General features: G+C 55.6%; 1 protein-coding gene across 2 annotated transcripts; it reads right to left on the bottom strand.

The window, feature by feature from the left end:
- Positions 1 to 1,628: 1,628 nt before the first annotated feature.
- Positions 1,629 to 27,956, bottom strand: BCL7A (BAF chromatin remodeling complex subunit BCL7A). 2 transcript variants are annotated; one of them, XM_045073605.1, is made up of 6 exons: positions 27,680 to 27,956; positions 21,271 to 21,352; positions 17,722 to 17,818; positions 13,538 to 13,705; positions 6,644 to 6,828; positions 1,629 to 3,504 (listed from the first exon to the last, which is right to left on the bottom strand). In XM_045073605.1, the coding sequence occupies exons 1-6, from the start codon at positions 27,769 to 27,771 to the stop codon at positions 3,433 to 3,435; spliced, it is 696 nt and encodes a 231-aa protein (XP_044929540.1). In that variant the 5' UTR covers positions 27,772 to 27,956; the 3' UTR covers positions 1,629 to 3,432. The 2 variants fall into 2 exon arrangements, with proteins under 2 accessions (XP_044929540.1, XP_044929541.1); XM_045073606.1 differs by having other exon boundaries at positions 6,707 to 6,828; positions 27,680 to 27,946.
- Positions 27,957 to 27,981: the final 25 nt, after the last annotated feature.

Raw genomic sequence — 27,981 nt, forward strand, 5'->3', positions numbered from 1 at the left:
GAGAGAAGTGCCCCCACTGCTGGGAGAGGGATGGGCCTTGGGAAGGCTCTGGCTCTGGCCACAAGTCACTTAGTTAAGACAAGTCGAGAAAAAGCTACAATCCACCCCTGAGCTGACCCCTCAGAGCGCCTGCGTCACAGCCTCCCAAAGTCAGGAACATGGCAAGCTGGTACCCTTGACCAGGGAGCAGGTGTGGCTTTTCCAGAAGGGCTCTGCCTGGCTATGTGACGGGTTGTGTTCTCACCTTGACAGGGTGGTCTCCAACACCCGCCCAGAGTACCCAGCCCATGCTTCGTGGTGGAAGCTAACAGGACGGTGGGAGTTGACAGTCCCTGCCTGCAAGGAGCTCAGTGTCCCGCACAAGGTCAGGGCCACACAGGTGGTCAGGAGGCCAGCACTGGTGCGGGACCTTCTCACCATCCATCACATTTACTATTATAATGCTACAGAATCACATGGTGGTCATGATTTGAATTTTTTTATTTTCTGAAATGGAACCATTGTACATTGTACAAACCATATCTACTTGATGGAATAAATAAGTGAAAAATTATACTGCTGTACAACACACCAAAAAAAAAAAAAAAAGAAAAAAGAAAAAAGAAACAAAAAAAAACCAACAACAAAAACAAAACAAAAAACCCAAAACATAATAGGAAAAAAAAATTAGGTAACGGTGGAAAAAAGGTCTTTATACCTCTAACCGGGTCCTTGGCGATAATGAACATTCCAAACCATGACATCGCTCGTAATGGGAGGTCACCACCCTATACACGGGTCCACCGCCTTCCGGGTTCCGGGTGTAAGTGCCAGCACTTTGTGGAATGTAGCTCCCTCGACGTCACGGGTGGCGGGGAGTAAGGTTGCCCTGGGAGCCCTTTAGGCCATGGGGCCTGGTGGCCGCGGAAGGCATCTGCTGGGGACCCCCGCCCCTGGCTCGGCCGGCTGAAAGGTCTTAGATTCTGTGGTGGGAGGGGGCGAGGGGCGCAGGGCAGGCGGGGACAGTGGCTCCGGGGAGCGGACTGCGTTGGGGAAGGAAGCACGTCTGGATTTTTGCAGTCTCACCGTCCCGCGTGGAAGGCCTTCCCGGCCAGTGATGAGTGCAGGGCCGCCGCGGCGGGGGCACAGGGGCCCAGTGGGTCCCAGCCACGGGCCTCTTCCTACCTTCAGGCACTTCAGAGAAAAACAAATGACAGCCTCGGTGTCGCGGATGTCGTCTTCAACCTCAACGGCCTTGACTCCCCTTGCCTGTCCAGAGAGGCCACCACAACCGGAAGGGGACCCCCATGCAGGGGAGGGGGAGGCGCGGGGGCCTGGCTGCCGTGTGGGGTCTGTGGATGCGTGTGATTCTCCTTCAGCTGTTTTGCTTCTAACCTCTCATTTCCCAAAAAGAAAGGAAATAAATATCCAAATTCATCTTTCATCAAAATGGAGTTTCGCTGCAAAGAAAAAAAAAGTTACTCTAGCTTTAGAGGCCCTGGAGGTAAAGCCGCCTGGAGATACGTGAGAGGTAACGGCAGAACGGGGTTCTGCATGGAGCGGACTGCCTGAGGGGCAAAACTGATAAGGGTTTTTTTCTTTTTTTTTTTTCTTAAGACAGAAACCTTTCGGCATTGCGAACTTCAACATTAAGATTTTCAAAGTTTGTGTTTTGTTTTTTGTTGTTTTTTTTTTTTTCCCTTATTCCAGGAGACCATTTTGCATGAGGTATTTGAAATTCAGGAACATTTTGATTCTTCTTGAAGTGCAGGAAACAGATTGGCTCCCTTAGAAACAAGGGAGAGCCCACCCTCAGGAACTGGCAGACACTTTCCATGGTGGTCAGGAGAGAGAGCCCCACGTCAAAGGTCTCGAAGGTAGTACCTGGATATGCACCAATCAGCAAAACGAAAAAGAACAAAACAACAACAACAACAAAAAAAACCACAAAACAAAAGCAACCCCCCTCCCCCCCACCCGCCCACCCCCTCACTCAACTCAAAGGGAGTTGGAACTCCAGTGCAGTAAAGAAAGCTCAGGAAAAGGGTTAAGGTCCGTGGAGTCCATCTAGGAATTAAGAGCAAACCAGGCCTCAGAACCAAACAATCAGGCAGTTTGTCCAAGGAGGCATCTCCATTTTAGTGAGAGGAAGGTGTCCCAGCACAGGCAGAGGACCGAGGCGAGGAGGGGCTTCGGTCGCCCCCTTCGGGAGGCGTGCAGAGAATTCCACTCTCTGGTGCCTTGTTCTGGCCTTTGAGGCCCAATCGCCAGGGTCAGCTCCCCCGTGGGGACCGTCCGTGCATCCTGGGAGCAGGAGGCCATCTGACTGCCGGCTCTGAGGGTCAGAACACTTCGTAGTTTTTGCCTCCCCGGGGCGCAGGGAGCGTTGCCAAGTGAAGCTGGGGAGGCAGAGGGTAGCAGGTTCCTGCGGATTTGAAATCCAGGCAACATCCTATGAGAGAAAGTTCAGCACCGGCTCTTCCTGCCGTTGGCTCCCCGTCCCCTCGGCCCTTTTAGCGTCCTAAGGAGACAGTCCTGCAATCAGCCACAGAAGCCATTTCGTCTTCGGAGGTGTGGGAGAAAGCGGTGTGGTCGGGGTAGAGGGTGCGCGTGTCAGAGCGGTCGAAGGGTTCTGTGTGTCCGTCTGGGCCACGGTGGGCTTGGAAACACCGGCCTCAGATGCCCCGAGGAAGTGAGAGAGAACATCCCGAAGCCAGCCCTTGGGGACAGCGCTCCGACATCCGAGACTCCTCGGACCTTGGACCCAGGACCCAGGGCCCAGGGCACGCCCGACACCCCCACACCGGCAAACCGGGCGGTCAAGGAGGTCCTGCTCGTGCGAGGCCTCCAGCCCCTCCTCCCTGCCTGCTCCGTCCAGCTGAAGTCCCGGGTCAGGGAGGGGAGAGGTGTGAGGACGGTGGCCCCGGCTGCCCGGACAAAACCGAGGGCACTTTGCAAAGGGAGATGCAAAACAACCAGGAAAACATGCCAGAGGTCACCTCAAGGGCACAAGGCACAAAAAAAGAAAGCGGAAGGAATCGGGCGAACAGTGAAAAGCCCGGACGAGAACCGATTCCCTGATCGGTACGACCCTCGAATAGCTTATATCGTTAAATAGAGAGGTTGGGGCGGGGGCGGGGACACAAAACAATACAGCAGCAACACAAATGTAATCTTGGCTTCAGAGACAGTGTGCAGACACTCCTGAGCGGTCGACCCCGCCTTCCCAAGGACAGTCCCTCCAACACCCGAGTGTTTTGCTTCACAGCAGAAAAGTTCTTCAGTGTCTGAGAAGTTACGCTGTTCTGGGTTTTCTTGGATTTGCACTTGGTAAACTTGGAAAGTTTGTAGTTCTGTCCGCGCCCCAGAGGATCCGCGCAGGTGAAGCCGTTCTGGGATTCAGCCTGCAGGTGTCTCCCCCGTGGGCGTGGACAGCAGGACCGAACGCAGGGTCTACATCTCCTCAGAGTTCTGTTGCGAGGTCTCCAGTTTCATCTTCTTCGAGGGGGGCACTCCTTCCAAATCCTTGGGGGAGAAGAAGATAGGGTGCGGGTTACCACGCCAGGAAGGCAGGCGAGGCCGGCCGTGAGGCTGAAGGCCGACCGGGGAGGAAACGGAGCACCAGCCTCTGTGGTTCGAACTCACAGTTCCGACCCTGCGTCCCCCGTTCACCAAGCCCTGTGACACCCGGGCCTGCCTGTCCCCACCACGGTGGCTTCCCTCTTCCAAGCATGTGCCTCTAAGCGCCCCCGGCCCCTTCCCCACCCCAGCCCCGGGCAGGTCTCCCCATTATCGACCTTCTAGTCTGTCATGAATTGCCAGAGTAGTCATCTATGCACGAGCTCCGAGTGGACCTCTCCAAGCTCGAAGGCCTAGTCCGACCTTGCCCTGTGGTCAGCGGCTCCCCCAATACTCTGTGTTTGGTGAACGCACACGCGTGTTACTCTGAGGAAAAGCCCATTAGCTGTGACCACATTCCGACATCCCGTGGCCCAGAAAGGTAGGGAAATCACTCCGGCACCCTGATTTTCCCACACAGGCATCTCCGCCTGACCCATCACCCAAGAGCAGCTGATGGCTACGCACACCGACGGCCCCTAACCAAGTCTGTCTTGACCCCACGCGCGCCCAGGATCAAGCTGACAGCACCCCAGTGGCCCCGGTTCCTCCGCCCGCTCCCACACCCCACCTATCAGCGAGTCCCACCAACTCCATCTCCAAATACCCTTGGGCCCGCCCCCCTCCCCTCTGCCCGCAGCCGTGCCCGCCCCGTCTGCCCAGACAAAGCCGCACCCTGCTCCCACAGTCTCCTGACCCAGCCTTCCACACGGTTCGAGAAATCCCAAAACAGCAACCATACACAGAACATACAACCCGAGGATCCTTTCCCACTGCCTCCAGAGCAAAATCCCAACTCCTCGCCAGGTTGAGAAGGCCCAGCACCCAGCCCGCGCCTACCTCAGTCCTCAGTGCCTCGCCTGCCCGTTCTCTTCCTCGTCCGCTAGGCCCCAGCCACCCTGGCCTCCCTTTTGTTCCTCAGGCTTGCTCCTGTCTCCAGGCCCGGCCCAGAAAGCCTGCCCTCATGGCCCTCTTTTTCTCCACCTTCAAATTCCCACTCCTAGCCTGTGTCTGTGCCTACACCAGCCCGAAGAATGCTCTACCGTCAAGCCCCTCCAGCCTCATGTGGGTTCTTCCACAGCGCGCGTTATAACCTCGTAACCCGCCTATGGCTGCCAAACCTGGCTGTGTCTCTTCCTGCCCCCCACCCCACGGTGAGCCCCATGATGGCGGGGAGGGACCCATCTCCGGCTCACCCTGGGTCCCTAGATTCTGACACAGCCCCCCCCCCCAGTGGGTGCGCAACATATGTTTAAGGGAGCCCTCGGGGCCTGATGGGGACTGTGTGGGAGTTTCTAGTGACAGACCCCGAGAGCCGGCATCACAAGGAGGCCCGAAGAACTGCTTCTGTGCTCTCCTCGGTTCTCATTCCAAAAGCAACAGAAGCCCGATACAGACGCAACGGGAGAAAGCGGGTACTGCGCCTTCAGAGGACGCTGGGTCCTGTTGGCGAGAAGGTTCTCTGGTTCTGCAGAGCACTTGGATGGGGGAGCGTGGGAGTGGACGAGAAAGGGAAGGGGGACCAAGAGGGGCGTACGAGCTCAGGACAGTCTAACAGGGGAGAAGAGCCGGAGTTCTGCTCCTCTTAGGAGGCTGGGGTAGCTTTTTTTTTTTTTAAATACAGAAATGGCCAAATGTCAGTGTCAAGTTGCTTGCGCAGCTGTATGGTACCCTCCACCTTGCCCACAAACCTAAGCTCTGTGGATGAATATCTGTGTCCGTGTGCCCTGAGAACAGTGGAAGAGGCTCCGTTCCAGGTCTGGGTCCCCCGGAAATGGGAGCGGAGGAGGGGCGCTTGTGAGAATGGGAGATCCCTGTACCTTTCAGATATCTGGGGCCGGGCGGGGGCTACTAGATGCCCCCAGGGCACGGATCAAAGGTTCAAGCTAACCTTTCGTCCAACGAGTTCAGGAGGCCAGGAGACCCGAGCAGATGTCCTGTCTTTATACACTACACAGGAGGCTCTGATTTTTAATCTAATGGGCTCCAGCTGTGCCTGAGGTTCTAGGTCTTGCTTTTCTCATTTCACATCAGGAGGCTATTTCTTTCTGGTCAGTCTGTACCTGGGTCAGCCACACGCTTTATAACAGCTGCATACTGACCTGTTTGATCCATGACCCCCGGTTAATTTAAGCAGTCCCCTTTGAACAGACGTAGGTTGAGGCCTGCTTCCTACCACTGCAAACACACCTTCCATCAACGCTCTTTCCGTGTCTTTGGGCCTTTGGAGGTGGGCTCTGCAGGAGGAGGGGCTGCAGAGCCAAGGGGAGTTAGACCTTAGAGTCCCGGAGGCATGGCCCCCTGCGGGAGGCCTGAGTCAAGGCTCTGCACAGCGCAGACCAACTCCTGCTGCAGCCTGGACCCTTCCAGTCTTTCTATGGCCACTTCCCATCACGTTCTCCGGAGGGACCAGACTATACTCTTATTAGTTCAAGTTTCAACACCTCGGAGTCCCCACTCATCTTAGGTGAGCACAGAAGGTAGACGGTGAAAATCCACAGACACGGCACCTGAGGCATCCGTGTCCGGCCCCACACCGTGTGTTCGCCACATTCTCTCATCCCATGTGCCCTGACCCCAAGAGAGTTCTGGGGTCCCAGTCTGGCAGCTGCAGACAGGGACGCTCAGTTATGCCAAGTGAAGGAGCTGGGATTCGAACTCAGGATGTTTGTTATTAGCTACTGGCCACCTGCTCCTGCACAGACCAGATGCTGACAGAGGGGGTGACCCAGAATGAGGTCCAAGCAAGGGGGTGGTGCAGTCAGTTGCAAAATTCCAAAGGACGAGTTATCTGGCGTTCAGGATTCTGAAGACGTATCGTCCCTGCGCTGAAGGAAGTTGACTCTGGGGCACGAGAGCAGGCAAGACGTTTGTGACAAAGTGACAAAGCTGAGGCTGGGATAAGGGCTGCCTCCTCTTCCTACACCCTGCTCCCTGAGGGTTGGGGCCCGGGACACTCACGGCTCCCGCTCATCGAATGCAGGCGAATGCCAGTCTTCCAAGCGGAAAACAACGGAACAAAATAACAAAATACCTTTCAACGTACCCCTGACACCCCAATGGGCTCCTGGCTGATCTGGCTGCCCCTCTGAGACCTTGATCGAGGTACCTGAGAGGCTGCCGACATCTCCGCAGCCAGACCCGCGTCTCCAGATGGCTGCCGCTCCACTTTCTCTGAACTGTTCACCGAGTTTTCCACTGAAGACTGCGAATTCTGCTCGTCAGAAGCATCTGAGGGGAAGCGGGATGACAGAAGCTGTTTTCAGACACGTGAGATGTGGAGCCAGATGGACCCATTACTAAAAATACCTGGAACTGGGGAGTTTTGTGGCCAGGCGGACTGCCGGGCCTGCAGCGAGCCGGGGCGCTTGGGAAGCCTCTCTTGGGGCGTTGTCCTAAGCAGCCCTGGGGCCCCCAACCCTTGCCTGCACACCCACCACCAGCCGTGTGCCCTGAGAGGCAGGACAGTTTAGGGGCCGCTCCACGCTTTGTGCCGCGTGCGGCTGGCGCCCTCTGGTGGGCACAACGCACCCCGACCATCATGGCTGCTGACTCCTCCCTTTTCCATCCCGGAGCCCCGCGTCCTCCACCTGGGGAGCCCAGAGAGGTAAACTGCCCCTTTGTAGACATTTCTCTTAATAACGTGGGTATCTTCCTGATCATCAGAGCCATGACTGACGATTGCACGGAAACAGAAAACACAGGAACAAATAAAGTTAGAATCACTGATTATCTCACCCCACCCACAACTACATCCCACTAACATTTCGGAGGATTGATTTCCTAACATCTCAGAGGATTTATTTTCATCTCTCCAGATGTTCCCCCCCTCTACGTGCATATCATTCTCTGCTCTCCCCAAATAGAGATCACACAGAATTTTGGAAAACATTCTCACGTCTTTTAAAAATTCTCTAAACACAAGAGTGGACAAGATGGCTGCACGGCTTCCAACAGGCAATCACTTATTTATGAATCCTGTTTTGCCAGTCAGTCGGGCCATTTCTTATGCATCGGTCTCTCTGCTCCCCTCCCCAGCACGGTCCTCTAGCAGAAGGAGGCAGCGGGCCACAGCTGTCCTTATGAGGCCGTGCGGCTGTGGGCGAGGAGGCAGCCGTGTTTGTACCTGACGCTTATTTTGGGCACTAAGCCACAGAGCTCACGGTGGGAGCAGTGACATCTTGCCCAGGGCCCCACTCTGCTTGCACTCGAGGCCCCAACAACACCCGTCACCCTTATTTTTTTCAAAGGGCACTAGAAGACTCAGGAATGCCTCACTTTCTGGAGTTCCTGAGGCAGAAAAGAAAAAAAAAAATCAATCAATCTATCTATCTATCTACAGGCTTAACTTTTTTTTTTTTAAAGATTTTATTTATTTATTTGACAGAGAGAGATCACAAGCAGGCAGAGAGGCAGGCAGAGAGAGAGAGAGAGAGGAGGAAGCAGGCTCCCTGCTGAGCAGAGAGCCCGATCCGGGGCTCAACTCCAGGACCTTGAGATCATGACCTGAGCCGAAGGCAGCGGCCCAACCACTGAGCCACCCAGGCGCCCCTACAGGCTTAACTTTTAAAGGGAGCAAGCAATACAGAAAGATGGGAACCAAGTCAGCAGCACCCCATGGCCTGAAGCCAGAGGGGAGCAGAGGTGCTGGGGAGCAGGGCAGGAAGGAGGTGTAAGAGCTCCCTCTCTCAAGGAGGCTGATATCCCAGCATGTCCATCCCCGGTGAGCTGCTCTTAACACATACTCTGACTCCCCAAACCCCAGCAGCCCTGATATCCTGAGGGCAGCACTCGGAAACCCACCACCCGGCCAGGGCCTGAGCTGGGTGTTCCTGCTGCCACAGGGAGGCTCAGGGGTCCGCCCTCTCCAGGGCTGGACTCTGCCTACAACCTGCGACCTGGGGGACCTAGGGTTTAGAGACAGACCGGAGTTCCCCTCCTGTCATTCCTCTGCCGCTTGTTTCCTCTGGGAGGCCTACAGGTCATCAGGGTTGACAACAGCCACCCTGTGGAGTTACGGTGAGGACTTAAAAGGAATGACAGGGGAAGTACTCAAGGAACAAAATAACCCCAGGGGGGACTAACTGTACCTAGGACACACTCCCTATAAACCCGGCAGTTCTTTAATATTTTGTTTTACCTTTTTAAAAATTTATTTACTTAAGGAATTTCTACACCCTGTGTGTGGGGTTCCAACTCACAATCCCGAGATCCGGAGTCACACAGTCTACTGACTGGTCCAACCAGGTGCCTCTCTTAGGTTAAGTTAAACACAGAATCCCTGTACAACCCAGCTCCTCCACCATCAGGGAGAGACCCAAAAGAACGGGAAATACGTTCTCACACTCGTATTTGTACACCAGTGTGCACGGCAGTACTAAGAGTGTGCACACATCCCAAGAGAGGGGGATGAAAGAGCCAAAAGAGCCAAAAGATGGAAACAGCCCAAATGCAAATTAACAAATGCGTCAAACGACAAAACATGGTAGGGGCACAGTCCACACAGTGCAGTATTACAGAGTCACAGATAGGAAGGAGGGAGCAGCACCTGCCATCACGCGGAGGAACCCCGAAAACATGATCCCATGCGAAAGAAGCCAGACACAAAAGGCCACATACTATACACCCACTTCTACGAAACACCCAGAACAGGCAAAGCCACACAGATAGAAAACAGACAGGCAGATGCCGGGGTTTGGGGAAGGGGGAAGGGGGAAGTGACAGTTTATGGGCACAGAGTTTCCTTTGGGCATGATGGAAATGGTTTGGAGCCAGAGAGAGGTGAATTTCATCTCAATTTTTTAAAAAAGGAAGAAATCCACATTAATGTCATGTTCTAGCTCATAATGGATGTCTGCTTTAGCCAACTTTGAATTGTTTTTGCCCTCTTTTGGCCTCCCTTCTCTGCCCTACAGTGAGCTCTGCAGGCTGGACACGGAGGCTCAGAAATCATGGCCAACCATCCAGAGAGTCATGCTGACCCCCGGCCCGGCCGAGAGCTCAGCGGGAACTGGCCTTAAGGAGCACGCAAGGGCTCGGTGCAAGGGCCTGATTCTCCTAGCGCTGGTGCTGGAACTCACCCAGGGGAAATTATTTTCCTAGGGCCTAAATTTAGTCCAGCGAGTTAGGACATTATGTCATTCCCTGAACTCACTCAGCAGTAAACAAGTTCAAAGCAAGGTCAACAGCTGGTGACTAACCCACCCTGTCCCGCAGGCTGCACGGCCCCACCTGGGAGGCCTTCGCGCCTTTCCCGTGGGGCCTCCCCCTCCCTCGAGCAATGCTGCGCAACTGTGCAGGCCCAGTGACCTGGGGTCGCCAAAAGAGGACCCTCGTGTGGTTCCGGCCTGGACCGGTAAAGCTTTTGGTGGTGGAGGGGGGCAGGGGGCTTATAGTTACCAAAATGGTTCTGGAACCAGCGACCCAAGAAGCAATTTCTGCAGTTGCGCTTTAACTGGCTGTTAGGGAGAAGGAGATGCAGCCCCGAGGCAAGGAAGCCATGAGGGAGAAGGCACGTAGGACAGGGAAGGAGCCGGGATGTGTGCACACCTGGCCCGACAGGTGTGGTGACCTCCCCTCGCTCACGCGGGGCTCCGGCCTGGGTGAACGCTTCTGCTTCCTTCCTGCCCCGCTCCCTTCAGGGACTGATGCAGGAGGCAACTTTCGTTTGCCTCATTTTATAAATAAGGAAACAGGAAAGCTCACAGGAGGTGACGCCACCAGCCCAAGGCCACACGGCCAGCAAGTGTCAGCCCAGATGTGACAGCTCGTCCTGTTCCTGGTCCCAGCCCCCTGGTTCCACCACCCACTGCCCGCAGAGCCCCAAGAGCAGGACGACACTGGGGGCCCCTGTGGGGACAGGAGAGGACGCTCACCCGGAAGGCCCTCGTCCAAGCTTCTCCTACAGCGGCTCCCCACGGACAACGATTCTGCCCCTCAGGGGGACATTTGGTAGCCTCCAAAAATATTCTGTGTCACACCCGGGGCGGGGGTGGGGCTCGCTCCCAGCAGCTGGCGGGGAGAACCCAGGGAGGCCTCTCTACGTCCGGCCACACACAGTCCGGCCCCACAGGCGAGACCCTCGGGCCCCGAGGGCCAGCCGCACAGAGGCCGAGAAGCTCTGCGGGCCACGGCCCGGGAGGAGAACAGTGGGGTCCGCCTCACCTCTGACTGAGCACACAGTCCCTCCGCCCGCGGCGCCAGCGCACCTGAGCGCAGATAAAAGGAGGCGTGGACGGCGTGGACGAGACTCCCTGCAGGGTCACGTGTGGGGAGAAAAGATGGAAAAAGCCGGAATGATGGAATGATCGTCAGGGTGGGGACTGTTTAAATAAATGACGACCCGTTCCTGCCCCTGAAGAGTACGAACCTGGTAAAGAGAGTGAGACAAACCTGACGTCCCAACACGAAGCAATCTCCATGGTGACTGTTAAGGGAAGTAGTCTAAAAAAAGGAGGTTATACTCTCATCTAGATCCTTCTAGGTGCGCAGACTACCTCAAGACTGCCGCACTAGACTCGACAGCGGTTCTCTGGGGGTGGGGAGGGGGGACACTCGAGGCTCTGGCTTGGCGGCCCTCCCGTCTACGTCCTAACACCTGGGTTGTTCCCCATGGGTGGGGTCGCCCGCGCCCTAGCCTGCCCCTCCCCCAGGCCTACCTGGCACATGAGCCGCCTTCCGCTTCCGGCTCACAAAGGGGGTGCTGCACTGAGCACCTGAGACCCTCCCGCCTGGCTGGCTCGCCCCTTTCCCCACACGTCCCCAGGCACTGGCCCCGGTCCCTCGTGCCTGCACTGTTCGTTCCCTCCTATCCCTGCTCAGCCTTGAAGCCCAAGTCAGCCAGCACCTCCCCCTTCTCCTACGGCCTCTCATGGCACTGCCCACAAACGCAAAAGCCCCCTTTAGGGCCAGGCAGTGCCATGAAGGTGTCACCAGGGCTGCTCAAGCCTCAGACCCAGGTAAGGGGGAAAAAAAGAAAAGCCCTGAAGGAATAGTCTGTTCCTCAGAGAAATATGGATTCCCCCAACCTCTCAGGCTTTTGCTTGTCCATTTTTGATAGAGAAACATGTTTAAAAAACAGAGCAATTTTTCCTTTATATGAGTAATAAGGGGGCGCCTGAGGGGCTTGGTCGGTTAAGAGACTGCCTTCTGCTCGGGTCCTGGGATCGAGACAGCCTAGACAACCTCCAACCTGCTCGGGGGAGAGCCTGCCACTCCCCCTGCTTGTGCTTTCTCTCGCTAATAAATAAAATCTTTAAAAAAATAAATAAATGAGTAATAAGGAAAGCAACAGTGATCGCAGAGTGACACAGGGCCAGGACTCTTGGGCCTCGGTGTCAGAAGGACAACAGGGAGCAGCAGGGAGTGCGGCAGTCGGCAGATGTCCGGCTGTTCACCCTCCCCGGAAGCCACATCTCTGCTTCGACCGGTTGCCGCTCCCTGGAAACGCAGAGCCGGTATCGCCGATCTTCTGATTTTCTTAAGACAAGGTGGAAATCAATCTTATTTTAAGTGCAACTGTTTAATTTTAAAGTTCTGACATCCAATTCAAATTAAAAATAAAAACTGCACCAGGCCCGTGGCCACAGCCACATGCCCTGCGCTGGATCTGGTCTGTGACCTCTGGGGTTCCAGCGGATGCCACAGCAGAGAGAGGCCTTCCTCCCATGAAGACCCGTCCCAGTCCCTCTCCAAGCACAGGGAAGCCTGGACTCCAGGCCAGCCATCGTCCCCGCGGGGTAAGCGGCCCAGCAGCCCGACCTCATGCTCAGCGTGGCTGTGTGCAGCATCCCCCACACCACTGGCCTCTTCCTCCTCCTCCCTTCACAGATGCTGGCAAGGCCATCCCCCCAGATGCTAGGGGTCACCCTCTAGCCCCCGCTCAGGCCAGGTGCCACCTGCCAACACATCCTCCGCCTCGGAACCTTCAAAATCCACCTCGAGATTATCAGCAAGAACTAGGGGCCCGTCTTCTCAGGTGTAATGACGGTACTTGTGATGATGTAAGAACACATTCTTATTTCTAAGAGACGTGTGCTGACGTGTTCAGGGACAAAACGTTTTAAGATCTATAGTAACCTTCAAATGCCCCCCCCCAATATTTAGAGACAAAACAAAACAAACAAATAAATGCCAAATTCAGCTGACACACGAGGGAGAGCACCCTGTTCATTTTTCTGTACGTTTCAAAATTTTCTTGTTCAAGAATCCAGAGATCTCAAAATAGACAAAAATAAACCAAAACAATACAGATCCGGTGCATATACGTCTTCCACAACCAGACTGCTTCTTACCACCTCGTCTGCTCCCGCCCCGGACACACGAGCCTTAGCCCGACTACGTGTTCTCAATCACAGCATTCAAAGCAGTCCTCCAGACCATGGCAGTCAATCCCAATGGTTCCTGCCTCCCTTGACACAGAAGCAAGGGCCTGTTTAGGGACATAAGAGCCACCTACACTTAAGGTCTGGCCTCTTCTGACCTCATCTCACTTTGCGAACCCCTCATCTGCCCTTCCCTAGCCACTGAGAGCACTCCTGCCTCAGGGCCTTTGCATTACCTTTGCATTACCCATTCCCTCCCCTAACAGTGCTTCTCTCCCCCTTTTCCATAGGGTTTGCTCCCTTACCTAATTTTAGCCTAATCTGTTTTAATGTCACCTTCTCAGTGAGGCCTTCCCTGGCCGCCCTATTTAAAATAGAAATGCTCCCCATAATTCACCAAGACTCTCCATTCCTCTTTCTTACAATAGTTTACCAGGGAGCTTATCTTCCCAACACTAGACTGCCAGATTTTTAAATTGTTCCATAAGAAGATGAGCTAGTCTAGGCATTATCCTTCTTCTACGGTGACCTTTTACTGTGACCTTCAGCATGTGGCAGGGCCTCCCAGACACCTGTCAACCAACCGCACGGAGGACCATGCCCCTGCGGGCACGTACCTTCGGTCCCAGGAAGCTCCTTCCCGTCGGCCTGGGCCTCGTCTGCCTTGGCGTCAGTGCCTTCGCCGGGCACGGCTGAGTTGGGCTCTGGAGCAGGGCTTGAGTTACTGCTGTTCTCCTGTTTGATTGGGGAGGCGTCTGCTATGGAGCTCTGGTTGCTGTTATCATCTGCACGGGGGGATGGGGGTGGGGAGAGAACCAGAGGCTGAAATCCCACAGCTACTGAGGAAGGGGGGGTTGGGGGCCCAGCCTCCCCAAGCCTCTCTGCCAGCAGCCCACGGGACCCTCTCTCAGGGAAGGAGACACATCCCCGCCCTCCAGACCTTGGAGATGAGCCACCAGGGGCCATTCCACAGGTCCTGCAAGGAGAAAGCTTCTGGGAGTCTGCCTGAATGCCCCCCGCTGGCTCAGCCCTGGGTCGGGGGGGCAGCAGCGACACACAGTGGCCTCCCACATTTCAAGTCTTCAGGGGACATCTGAGGCCTTTCTGGGTGAAGCAGCCAGATTTGTCCACGAGACAGCATTGCCAAGAACATCCCACTGCTCTGATCAAGCGTCTAGACCACCTTCCACTTGATACAAAATAAAAGAGGGAGAGAACATGTGAACAGAAAGTAGGATGCTATTTCACAGGACAGTTGGCCCAGGCTCCTCAAGTCAGAACAATTAAAGAAAACAGAGAGAGAGAGGGGGAGGCAGAAGGGAGAGAGAAGCAGGGAATATTGTTATGAAGAAATTTAAGAGAATTAACAGCTAAATTAAGGACATGTAAAAAATTATTTCTGTTCTATTTTGAATGTGTCAGCTTATAAGGGACATTTTGGAACAACCAGGGAATCGGAATATAGTCTGGGATTTAGAAGATACAAGGGAATAACAGTTACTTTAATTAGGAGTGAAAACAGCACAGCGGTGTATAGAAATGTCATTTATTAGTGACGTGTGCTGAAGGGTTTAGCTGCGGACTTAAAACACAATGCAGGGAAACTTACTTTAAAACAGTTCTGCCCAGACTGCCTACAACTGTCAGAATTCCCTGAACTGAACACTCGAGAGCTGTTTTTATACATAAACTGCATTTCAATTAAAAAACTTAACCCATTAAAAAAAAAGATGAGGCAAACATGGCGTGTGAGTGAAAACCCAGGGCGTATGCAGTTCATCCCACTAGCCTTCCCACTGCTCTCAATTACGAGATTTTTCACAATACAGAGAAAAAAAGAGAAGTAACTGGAGCCACGCCTTCGTGGTTGAGCTGGTGGCAGGGCTGGGGGTCCAGGGGGCACATACTGCCCAGCACTGGACCCTGTCTTCGGCACAGAGAATCATGTGAGGTTGCAGATACCCAAGTGGCGATTTCAGAAGTATCAGCACCCTGCTTCTCCCGGCCACGCTGCACACCTGGGACCAAGGCCACTTTTGTGAAACAGAACGAGGAGGAGACACGGAGCAGCAGGCCCACATGTCCTGGGCCCTACTGCCTGCTGGCACTTGGGCAAAAACCGCCCTAGTCATCTGCTTCATCCTCCCGACGGCCTGCCGGGTGGGTGCTGTCACCTCCCTCGTTTCCAGAGGGGGACACTGAGGCTCTGAGCAGCAGAACCCCTTGCTCAAGCAGCTCTGCCCCAAAAAATCCAGATTCAATCTGCCAAGGAGGCATCAGGCAGTCCCATGGTCCCAGCCAGGGAAACTGCACCTTATTCTAAGTGTACTAGTTACACGGAAGATCCTCTTGTGAATTCTGGGACTTTAAAAAAAAGGGGGGGGGCGCCTGGGTGGCTCAATGGGTTAACCCTCTGCCTTTGGCTCAGGTTGTGATCTTAGGGTCCTGGGATCCAGCCTCACGTTCAGCTCTCTGCTCGGCAGGGAGCCTGCTTCCCTCTCTCTCTGCCTGTCTCTGCCTACTTGTGATCTCTCTGTCAAAAAAAAAAAAAAAAATAGTGCACTCTCCTGATTTGCCTTTTAAGAAAATCTAAACTTCCTTCCTACACCAAGCTATGTGTGCATGTGTGTACAAGGCAGAGGCCTGACCCATAGGTCCCAGCACCGAGTTATGTTAATTAATGACAACAAGTACTAATGTTTAACGAGTTAGTTGCTGGAGCCTAACCTGGTCACCCGGTAACCACATGACCCTGGCATTTGAGTCAACGTCAGTAGAATCTCAAGACTCGAAAAAGGTGGCTACAGACGTCCACTGCCCCACTGGGAGCCTTCCCGATAATCCTGTCCAGGCCCGCATCTTTCCTTGCCTCTTCCTGGCCATCCGTGCCCTGCGGCTGGATGAGGGTCTTGGCCACACACTTGTGCTAAAATGTAAGGATACTGAGAAGAGGAGCCAGGGTCCGGGCCGGCAGCCACACACTGGGATTCAGCCTCCACAGGACCTCAGGGCCGGACTGCATCCTGGGGCGGCCGCCTGCCCGAGCCCTCACTTCCTCATCTGCACAACGGGGCTTGTTTTTAGGATGAAATGAGATAAGGCATGGAATGCGCTTAGCAAGATGCTTGGTGCATTGTGACAGCTCCTAAATGTCAGCCTCTAACATGCCAAGGGCTTCGAGGGGGTTTTCTCACGGAATACACACAGGGACCTTATGAAGTGGGCACTGCCGTGCCCGCTGGGCAGAGTGAAACCAGAGCTGACAGTTACATGTTAAGAAACTAGTCCAGGATCACACAGCCGGAGTGGGGGATGGCCTAGGGAGCCAGATGTGAACCCAGGTGGGATCTTGTCCTCTGCTCCAAAAGGCCCTCACCTGTGAGCCAGGTAGGGATCTAAGCATTGTGGGGGTGGGGGAGGGGGGCAGATTACATCCCAGCTCCAACACCTGGTTCAATTGTGTTCCATGTTTCAAATGGGACTGCACGGTCAGCGAGGGGCTTTCTTGACACGTGAACGATCAGCAAGACCCCTCCGTGCTTTCTGAGGCCGGCCCAGCAATAGGCAAGACTGTGACTGTTTTCCAGACGGGTCTATCTGGGCAAATGGAAAAGTTCCCTGGCATGCCTTCCCCAGAGCAAGGCAGCCCTGGAACCAGAGGGGCAGAAACGCAATCAAACCGAGATTCCTTTTTGATGTACTTATTTATCTAATACCACCGTGCTGTACAGAAGGCCTGGGTGGTCAAAAGGAAAAAGACGTTGAAACTGGGATCAAGAAATGGGAAGGGGGCGCCTGCGTGGCTCAGTCGGTTGGGTGTCTGCTTTCAGCTCGGGTCATGGTCCTGGGGTCCTGGGATTGAGCCCCGCGTCAGGCTCCCAGCTCAGCCTGGAGTGATCACAGCCGTCTGTAGGAACAGCTATAGCTGCCTGGAGGGGAACACACTCCCCGAGTTTCTAGGTCTGATTGCTCAAAGCATGGCAGAAATGCAGATTTCCTCGTTTATAAATAAGGGAAACTCAATGTTACAGAAATTTCATGTTTGACTCTTTTAGGTCAGAAGTCGGGGAGCAGTCTTCCTCATGGGGCGGGGTGAGGGGGAGATAACCGGGGGGTGGCCAGGCACATTTCCATCTTGACCTGGGCCGGTTACATGGGTGTATACCTATCATGAAGCCAGTGCCCTTACGATGTGTGGCTGTCCTCTCTGTTAACAAGGTAAAACGGGAACTCAGTGCAAGCCATGTCAAAACCCCAGACTGGCTAAGGCAGGCCTCCAGCCTGGATTCCATCAGCGGGACACTGGTTAGGACTTTGGAAATAAAATGGCAAAGGAAGGTAGGATGTCACTGTGGAAGTCAGGTCCCTGGGTTCCACAGTGATTAACGGGGATGTGGAAATCCAGTCTGGAGTTTCCCAGCAGCCAAAGCGAAATAGGAAATGGAAAACAGCATCATTTTTACGGCAAGTCAGGCCTAGGAGGGAAAAACATCGTAGACCCACAAAATGCTCCTGAGCACACAAAGGGCTGACAGGTCACCCCCATGAGGGTTGTGTCACTGGGCTCAGAGGGTTGTGTCACTGGGCTCGTTAAGGTCTGGTTTTATGTCTCTGGCTTGGTTTACGTTTCTTGGCTTGCTGTGCTGGGAACAGCTTCCCCTCCGCTGAGCCTTCCCCTGGGCACCGAGGCCTCCCGGTGCTGCCCAGCCCTCCTACCCTTGCCTGGAATGTGCACAAACCTGCTAGTGAGAACAAAAACCGCGTGCTGTGCCACAGCCCAGGGCCTGGCGGGAGAGCTCACCGTGCATGTCCATCATTCCCGGGGAGGAGCTGTTCTCCGGCGTGGTCACCTCGGAGCCACACTTCTCATCTTTGCCCTTTTTCTTGTTCTTGTTCTTCTGGAGGAGAAAAACGGAGCAGAAACCGAGTCACCACCTTGTGTGTGCATTTGCGAGCAAGCCGTGGCGAGGGGGGGAGGGGCAGGAATATTTTATTCAGCCAGTTCACCTTGGAGCCTGCAAGTCTCCCGAGGGCTCTCCTTGGCCTGCATTTGAATGTGTCCCATGAGGGGCCTCACCTGCAGAAGGGACAATTCTGGGGCTGGGCAGAAACCTGCCGTCGGTGAGGGAGCGGCACCAGCAGGCATGCAAACAGGTACAGCGATGCCAGGTGAGGGACAGAGAAGACACAGGTCACACACTCCCACTACCTACAGGCCCCGTGGCTGCCTTTCTCAAAGACCAGTCAGCTGACCCCCAGCACCACACTGGAAAGCCAGTCGAGGAGGGACATCCCCAGGAGGAGGGATGACGAGGATGCTTTTGTGTACGGTTCAATTTGTTTTTCTGTTTTGTTTTTTACAAATGGAACAGAATCGTGTTGGAAATGACCTACGTCTGCTGGTAAGACTCGTTAAATTACATCCTTGCCATGTAACGTAATGCAGTAATTACTGAGAATAAGACAGCAGTTCGTGTACCAATACGGAATGATCTACGGAAACATCAGCATATTAGAACATCTCAGCTATCTCCAGGATGGACAGAAGGAAGGTGCGGAACACGGGAAGGGAAGGCCACTATTCACGGAAAGGAAAGGACACTTGAGTGTCTGTCCACACGTGTGTCTGCGGGCACGCTCTCTGGAAGGATGAACAAATGCCGGTCAGCTCCAGGGAAAGGAGCTGGGAGGCGTGGGGGCGCACACAGGACGGGAAGCAGATTTACAAGAAGATGTACATACATAGGTACATATATATTTGTATCTGAAAAAAAGTAGCATTTGAAGAGGATGGACACCTCTGGAGCTGGAGAGTCAGTGGGTAGATTCCAGGAGCGCGGCGCTGGTGGGGCAGGGACTGCTAGCAGGTGTGAGGGTTTCTTTTTGGGGGTAGTAAAAATGTTCTGGAATTAGAGCAGTAATGGCTAGAGGACAGTGAATATACTAACACCGACATGTACACCTTAAAAGAGTGAATTCTGTGGCATGTGCGTTGTCTTCAGTGGAAAAAAAATGTTTTTAAAGCAACGTCTGAATTTTGTAAATTGCTTTCCCTATTTAAAAGAAAAAACCTGGGGCGCCTGGGTGGCTCAGTGGTTAGGCATCTGCCTTCAGCTCGGGTCACGGGTCTCAGGGTCCTGGGATGGAGCCCCACATCTTACGCTCCCTGCTCAGCTCCCTGCTCAGCGGGGAGCCTGCTTCTCCCTCTCCCTCTGCCTCTTCCACCAGCTGGCACTTTCTTGCTCTCTTTCTCTCCCTCTCTCAAATAAATAAATAAATAAAATCTTAAAAAAAAAAAAAAAAGGAAAGAAAAGAACTTGCAAGAGTTATGAAGGGGAGGGGCGCCTGGGTGGCTCAGTGGGTTAAGCCTCTGCCTTCGGCTCAGGTCATGATCTCAGGGTCTTGGGATCGAGTCCCGCATCGGGCTCTCTGCTCAGCGGGGAGCCTGCTTCCTCCCTCCCTCTCTCTCTCTCTCTCTCTCTGCCTGCCTCTCTGCCTACTTGTGATCTCTCTCTGTCAAATAAATAAATAAAACCTTTAAAAAAAAAGAGTTATGAAGGGGAAAAAAAAATGGTGCAACTATGTTGTAATTGGGTGTTTAGAAAAATGAGAAGCTACCCCCACCCCCACAATTCAGATTCCTGGCCACAGCCACCAGATTCCAAATCGGACGTCTGGGGTGGGGCCCAGGGACCTGCATTTCTCCTCTGTTCCCAGAGGATTGGATGCTCAGCGGGGGGGGGGGGGGGGGGTGGGTCCCATAGCCCTAGAGGGAAAGGGGGTGGGGGAAACACCATATTGTACATCTTGGAGGCTCAGAGACAATGGCAAATTAGCATTTTTCCAAGTGCCGCGGGTTCCCCAGCCCTCGGTTAAGTTCTCCACATTTCATGTGCTGCCTTCACACTGTTGCAGAAACCCCAGGAACTGGCTGATGCTGCTCCAAGGTGTAGAAAAGGGAACTAGGGCCCAGCAAGTTGGGGTCACTTGTCTGACGTCACAGGTTAATGGCGGGGGGACGCCTGTCTTCTACCTCTCTGCCCAGCCTGCAGCTGCCCTGACCTTCCCGGCAGCCCACATATTACACTTTCTCCTTGATCGCAATCCATTTTGGCACTTTCCTGATGTCTGTTTCATGCTATTCTATAATTATCTTTCCAACGAGATTATAAATTCCTTGAGAGCAGGGACCATGTCTTCTCAAACGCCACCGTCGTTTATACAACACCTAATGACATGCAAGGCGCAGACGGGGCCAGAGCCGGGAGCGGTCTCCGAGGAGCCGGCTGCACCCTGCTCTCCCCTCCAGGGCGGCCAGCTCCAGCCGCCGCGAGAGGCTAGGTCTCGGGCCCCGAGGAACGCAGCCCTCGCGGCTGCAGGAGCCCAGGCCGGAACCAGAAAGGACAAACACAGACGTCCTCAGCCCAGCGTTGTGCTTGTGATCACAGGGTCAAGAATGGAGCCTTGGCCCTGCCTGGAGGCCGGAGATAGGTCAGGGCAGGTGGTGGTGGGGAAGCTTGGCCTCGCCCTCATGGCTCCCCGGAAAGCCCCCGATCATGACCACAACCCCCCAGGAGCAGATGGAACCGTCCGTCCAAGCAGCTCAGCGTGAGCCATCTTCCTGGGGGAGGACAGCCCCCGCCAAGGTCTGCCGGCGGGCCCGCTCTGGATGCTGACTGGAAATACGAGGAGCTGACCTAGGGTATTTGGGGGTAAAATGGCCCAGGAGCCCCGAAACTGAAACACTACCCGCGATGGAGGGCGGCAGCGTCCCCGCCGGAGAGCAGGCCCGGCTGCTGAAGCTCCCTCTAGTGGTGGTGGCCCCCTTTCCCCCCACCCCAGGGCCCCAGCAGGGGCTGTGTTCCTGAGCTCTGGGGTCTCCAGCAGCTCCAGCCACCGGAAGGCTCTCCACCAGCAAAGACAGCACATGCTCTGGAGTCAAACAGACCCGACCCTTGCTGTGTGATTCCGGGGAAGTGGCTCATCTCTCTGAGCCTGTGCCCTCACTTGTACAAAGGGGATAAAGAGTCAACCCGACAAGACCGTCAGGGGCTCGGGAGCAGGGGCCCCACAGGGATGGGGGAGGGTCTGCTCGGCTGGGCACTAAGGCATGTCCCCACTGGCAAGCTCTAGGGCTCTCTGCCCAGAAGAGACGACTTGCAGGGGACATGTCCCAGCTCCCTGAGGGCCACACTGGGGCTGGACTATGAGTGGGGAGGAGGACCCAGGTCAGCTGGGTCCTTCTGCTTCCCAGGGGGTGTTGGCCCCAGCGGAGGACAGCACCTTCCACCTGTGCTACAGGGAGCGCGGATGGCTGGCCCCACCGCAGGCGTCTGGCCCACATACTCACATCATCCACCTTTGGCTCTGTCACAGGGACCCACTTGTAGATTCGCAGGGATGTGTCCCCCACAGTCACCCACTTCTTCTCCCTGTAGATGAGGAAGAGCTCGTTACCAGGGTGTTTCTGGGGAAGAATCCTGAGTACCCCTCACGGGGCACACGGGCCATACTGCCTCGGAACAGCTCCGACACGGGGGCTGCTCAGCTTGGGGTTGAGGGAAGGTGCTGTGGATCACTCTAGATCTAGTAGCGGGGCTGCTGGGACTAGGACTGTCACTCACTAACCCACACCTCAGTCTCCCCATCTGTTAGACCTCAGAGGGTCATCAGTCTCTGGGCCGCCGTGAGGATGACAGGAGACAGCATGTGGGAAAAGCCTCCCCATTCCTTGAAGGATGTGCCTGGGGAGACGGTGGGGGGGAACAGAGGGGCTGCCATCAAAGAGGGTTCCTCCGAGTGAAGGGATCTGGGCCCCGGGGCCCTCCGGCTTTGGTGCCTCTGCCATCTCAGAAATGGGAGATCACAAAGAATCTCTTGTGGCTGCTTGATTCAAGGGACTTACAGCGGGATGTCGGGGCCAGACGCACACCTAGGACAGGTGACAGAGCCGCCAGAAGCCCCCAACAAGTTTAGTGACAAGAGTTCCTTCAAAACCGAGACTTACATGTCACAAGAGCACCTCTGTGAGCTGCCAGGCACCTGACTACCTTCCCTCCAGGGGTGGGGTGGCTTTCACAGGCTGGTGGGACACGTTACAGCCACTTGGCACCCCTTTCCAACAGGGGGTTCGGGGCACCCAAGCAAACTCGAAACCAGCTAACCCAACCTACAGAAACCTCCATGCCCCAAACTGCCTGTTCAGATCCTACACATTCCCGACCAGCCATAGTCTGGCTTTTACTTATTTTAGGACTATTTCTCTTGTCTTCTATGTACTAAGCTCCCAAATACACTTGCTCTCGTCTTTCCATAACCTTGTGTGGCAGGAACAGTCACCCTCCCCATTTGACAGATAAGGAAACCCTCGTAAAGAAGGTGAAGCCATCCTCCCCAGGGCCCGTATTCAAAGTCTCCGCACCACACTGCTTAAGGAGCAGCTTCTCCCACTCCCACCCCTGCCCCTTTAGCCCAGAAAGAATTAAGTGAAGGCATGTATCTAAGTCACCACCCACCCATCTCCCACGTCTTGGAGGCAGGATGGACAACCCGTACCCGTGTCCTTCCCCACCTTCATTCTGAATAATCAGAAGGCACCTGGAAGGGACAGGAGTGTTCCAAGGAACAACCTTGGTGACAAAGCAACAACCATAATAGCCATCGTGTGCTGAAGGCCAACATCTGCTAAGTGCCTTATTTACAATAAAGCCCTCTTGCCCAAAGACTGCCCAATAAGCCTACTGTCACAGCACTTTATGGGTGGGAAACAAGAGGTCCAGAGAGGTTATGTAACTAGTTCATGGTCACACAGCTAGTCCAAGGCAGAATGAGGACTGGACATGGGCTCTGACCTAGAGCCACTCTCTGCTACTCTGCCCCCTGTGAAAAACTAAGAAATCATTCCACAGAGCACATCAGTTACAGAAGCTGGACAAAGAAACACAAATTGCTAGCATCCTACGTAAATGGCCAAAGGCACTCACTACTCAAAATCTCTCAACCGGCTTCCACAGGCTAGGGCCCCAGCAGGCCAGCAAATCCGAGGTCTGGTTGTGTTAAAAACAAAAACAAAAACAAAAGTAATTGACTTGCAAAACACAGGACAAGTCTCAAGGCAGAAAGTGTGCCAGATCTGGGCTCTGCCGCCAGCAGGTGCGCCAAGATGAAGCCTCAAGCTGCACGTGCTTCCCAGAGTGGCTGGCGGTCTGCAACCCATGGGCGGCCTGCAGCCGGGTTCTCGCACCTCCCTTTGTCCCAGCTGGTGACCCCTTGGCCTGAGTTCCCCCCCCCCACGCCGGTTCACCCCAAGGATTAGAAACCTTTCTTCATCTGCATTTCTACCGGACACTGAGGGGCTCTAGGACATAGGGAAAGGCACTTGAGAACCCCACCTCTGCGCAGCAGCCACGCAGGGAGACAAGGCCCTGGGGCGCGGGCAGGAAGTCAGAGCAAGCACCAGGGAGGACAAGAAGGGATTCACAGACATGACCCGTGGGCTCTGGGTGACTCCTCAAGCTGGCAGCTCCCTGGCAAACAACACACACAAGGGCTCAGGGAAATGGCAGAGTTCCTGCCAGTTCCCCAAACCCATCATCCCGGAACACACGCCGCCCTGGCTCTCACCGACGGGATTCGGCCGTACTTACTGGGATGGCAAACGAGAGGCCCCCAGGTATGTTGGTCTGGTCCGCATATTAGTTTTTTTTAACATTTGAATCAATTGCCAAACTTTAAGAAGAAAAACGAAGACCCCACAGAAAAACCCAGATTCTTAACGACTCTCACAAAGGCAGTGCCGTGGCCATGAGGGGCCCACATGTGTGCGGAGTCGGGGCTCTCTCAGAGCGCCTAGCACTCACCCGGTCACTGGAGGCACCGGGCCCAGATTCACCACAGCCAGCAGGCCACACCCCTCACTGTGCCCCACAGTGGCCAGAGGGCACACCGGTAGGGTTCCTGCCCTGCCCCTCCCCCGCCCAGTAACCAGCCAGGCCCAAGTTCAGGTACGCTCTCTTCCCCTCCAGACCTGGGCTCCTGGACGAAGGGCAAATGGGGGTCCTAGCTGTAGCAATAAAGCCCCAACAGCACCGCCCCGCCCCCAGCATAGGCTCCCATATAAACCATAAACACCCGGCACAGATTTTCCAGGCCATGGTCAATTTCTAATGTTTTCCTGGTTCCAGGTTCAAGGGCTAGCCAGGGAGACCGTCCAAGGGGGCCCCACTGACTCCCTCAGAGACACTATGAAACCCTCACTCTGTATTCACTTCCCAGGGCTAGTCCGTGACACCTGAGGAGGCCTTATCTATGGCTGGGGTCGTCTTAATTAGGCCCAGGCTCACTTGACCTGCCCTACATCTGATGAGAGCATACCCCCAAACGAAAAGGGGTGAGGCCCTAAACACGGTCCAACTTCCTCCTCCCTCAGGAACGGGTGGGAAGTCTCCAGGGAGCAGGCCTCTCTCTTTCAGTAAGTCCCCGAGGGACCCTTCAGACCGAGGGCCCAGGGGTCCCAGGCCTAAGCCTACTTTGTGGCTCAAGCCTTTGTCTCCCACCCCATGACCCTCCTCCCCTGCTCTTCTCCACCCACACGGGGCCCCTAACCCTGGCCCAGTTTCCCAAAAATGGGCCCACCATTTTGTTCTTCTTCCAGCCATCTTGTGGCTGCCTCATAGCCTACCAGCCTGCCTTGCTGGGACAGCAGACAAGGGAGGAAAAACGGCTGGCAGCTAGGGACGGGGTGGTCACGGCTGACTGCCGGCTTTTTCCGGGGACGAGGGAAGGGAAGGGTTGCCAGAGGGGAGATTTTTAGGGGTCCCTAGAGCTGAGAAGAAATATTTCCCTAGACCCACAGGATAAATGGTATGCCAGACACCTCTGTCCTCCGGATAAAATACAAGATGCTGAATTAAATTTGAATTTCAGATCTGTCACAGTTTAGTGTGAGTATGTCCCAAATATTGCATGGGACATACTTCTACTAAAACTTATACATATGTATCACTTATTTTTAAAAACGTTATTTCACTGTTTATCTGAAATTCAAATTTAACTGGGTGTCCTGTAATTTTATTAGCTAAATCTGGCAACCTGATGTCCCAGCCACTAGTGAAATGCATGGTTGGTGGCCACACAGTTAATAAACAACCCAAAGCCTCAAGGACTGACTGGAAGGCCTATTCTAAAAGTACAGTGAAAGTGAGATCTGGCTTCTGGGAACTGGGGAAACCCTGAAAATGAGGCAAAGTCTTTTTTGCTTAAAAGGGGCAAGAAAATGGGGTGCCTGGGTGGCTCAGAGGGTTAAGCCTCTGCCTTCGGCTCATGATCTCGGGGCTCTGGGATCGAGCCCTGTGTCAGGCTCTCTACTCAGCGGGGAGCCTGCTTCCCCATCTCTCTGCCTGCCTCTCTGCCTACTTGTGATCTCTGTCAAATATTTAAATAAAATCTTTTTTAAAAAGGGGGAGCAGGGGAAAAAAACAGCAAAACACACACTTTATGGCACCCACCTTACAATAAGGACACCCTTAGTGACTGCTCCTGTTTGCAGGAACAGGTGCTTTGGGGGACGTGATCTTGTTCTAGGAGGGAGAAAGCAGCCCCAGACCCACGGCTGCCATGGTGAACGAAGTTCAGCAGTTTGCCCAAGGTCACAGCGAGGAAGTGAACTGGAAGCCCAGCCTTGAGATCCTGAAGCCTGAGGTCTTTATCATGACCTGTTTCCTAAAACACAGGGAGGGAGGAAAACCCTTCCCCCAAACCTGGGCCAGGCCAGAGGGGGCCTCCAGGCTGCCTGTTCTGCCACCGCCAGGGTAGAGAACCCATAGCTCCATCTGGCCTCCCTGCAAAGCAGCTGGCAGACTGGCCTCAGAGAGGCAGCTGTCAGGGCGCCACAGCCTCGTCCTGCTGGGAACCCGGAGCAGAAGGCCCCACCACGCCTCTCAGAACAGAGAAAGGCAGCTTGCCCCTGGCCGGTTTCTCACCTCCAGGCCTTGACAGAAGGGTCTCGGGCCCAGACACTGGTTCTTTTTTCGCCCCTGCACTAAGGCAGGGGACAACCCCAGCCTTCCCTCTGGGAATCCCACCGGAGAGAGGACTGCAGGCTTGTTTTCCTGTGTGTGTTTTGGCCCAGCTGCTGCTTCTGCCATTTTTAAATGGCTCCAGTTGGACCGCCCCCCGGAGCTCCCACAGCCCCGAAAACTCGGATCGCAACTTTGGAAGGCCTCTCCTTCTCACGGTTCTGAAAATTCTTTGTCCCACTGGAGCCAAACCCAGCCCTTGGCCGGGCATCCGGCCATCCGCAGACAGCCCTTTCCATAGGAGGCCGGGAAGCACGTGGACTTTATTGATTTTCCTCTTGCCTTTTTTGTTGGGTTTGACTCAGAAAGGACAGCTAACTTGTGACACGGCTAGGCTGCAGGCTTACCCCCAGCGGTTTTTAGAGACCAAGGCATTACTCAAGAAATAGCTCCCCTAAACACAAACATACCCCACCAGGGGCCTACCCCGTTTATTCAGTCTTTAAAATAAAAGGGTCAGGATGAGCCCGCTGGGGCTGACACTCCAGATCGTCGCGGCTGCTCCTCTCTCTCCCTGACCCTGGTGAAGCCGTGGGAAAAAAAAAAAATAATAATAATAAAGTTGAAATCAAGGTGCCAGGAGTTTTCAACAAGTCTGCCCCAACCTGGCGATGTGCTCGCGCCTGGGGCCTGGCCCGTGGGCCGATTCGGAGCCAGACCCCGACCGGGCGGCGAACGCGTTCAGTCCTATTACAACAAGGCCACGCCGGACAGACTCCAGCGTGAGCTCGAAGAACACGCACGGCCGGCCCCGAATCTCCTCTCCCCCGCGCAGAGAACAAAAACAACGGCTCTCTCGGCAAAACAAACACGAGCTGCTGCTTTGGGAAAAGCAGACTCGGCCGCGGACCGGTTTCTGGCCAAAAAGATTCGCCCGCCGACCCCCGCGCGCGGGCGCCGGCGGGGCAGGACGGGCTGGGCGGGGGTGCCGGGCGCCCCGGGCCCGCGGCCGCCCCGGCGCTTCCTCCTCGCGCTCGCCCCCATCTTTCTTCCTCGCCGAGAGCCCTCGCTCCAGGCAGCCCAAAGCGCTAAATTTAAACGGCTCGCGCTCTGCAAACTCCGCAGACTCGAGGGCGCCGGGCCTGGGAGGCGGGGAGCGAGCGAGCGAGCCAGCCAGCCAGCCAGCCAGCCAGCCGGGGAGGGAGGCGGGAGGGAGGCCCGGCGCGGGCAGGGGCGCGGGGGCCGGCGCAGCGCCGCCCGGGGCGCGCGGGGAGGAGACGGAGACGGCGGCGGCCCGCTCGGTGCCTGCACAATGGAGCTCGCGCTCTCCCCTCCGCCGCCGGCATCGCGGCCCCGGCGCGCGGGAAGCCGCTTTCATGTGACTTGCACAAAACGAAATGGCTTCTGGGGCCGGCCCCGAGCCCCCCTCCCGGGAGCCGAGCGCCGCGGCGGGGCCGGCCCGCCGCTCCGCCGCCCGGCCCCGGGGCGCCCCGCCGCCTCCAGGCTGCCGCCGCCGCCGCCACCGCGCCAGGTGGGCGACAGGCGCGAGCGCACCTGGGCAGCGGCCGCGGCCCCCGCCTCGCGCAGGTGACCCGGCTCGCGCGCCGCCCGCCGCTCCAACTCCCGGGCCCGCGGCCGGCCCGCGGCGCGGCGCCCGCCGGCTTTTTGTATGCGCTCCGGGGGTCTGGGGCGGCCGCGGCGCCGGGCGGGCGGGCGAGCGAGCGAGCAGGCGCCTCCGCTTACCATTTGCGCACTTTCTCGATAGCCGCCATGACCCTCTTGATATCATCTTTGGCGCGGCTCCTGGTCTCGGCTCGAACCGACCTGCCCGACATGGTTCTGGCGGGGAGAGAGAGGCTGGGGGAGCGCGCCCGCCGGGTCCTGCTCGCGCTCCGCGGCGGCCACACTCGCGCCCGCCCGCCCGCTCACTCACTCACACACTCACACACACACTCTCTCACACACTCACACACACTCACACACATACACACAAAGCCGGAGCCGCCGCGCGCCCGGGGCCCAGTGCGCAAGCGCCGGGCGCCAGC

This window comes from Mustela putorius, unplaced genomic scaffold (genome assembly GCF_011764305.1).
Source record: "Mustela putorius furo isolate JIRA1106 unplaced genomic scaffold, ASM1176430v1.1 tig00537248_pilon_pilon_pilon, whole genome shotgun sequence".
In the NCBI taxonomy this organism is placed as follows: domain Eukaryota; kingdom Metazoa; phylum Chordata; class Mammalia; order Carnivora; family Mustelidae; genus Mustela; species Mustela putorius.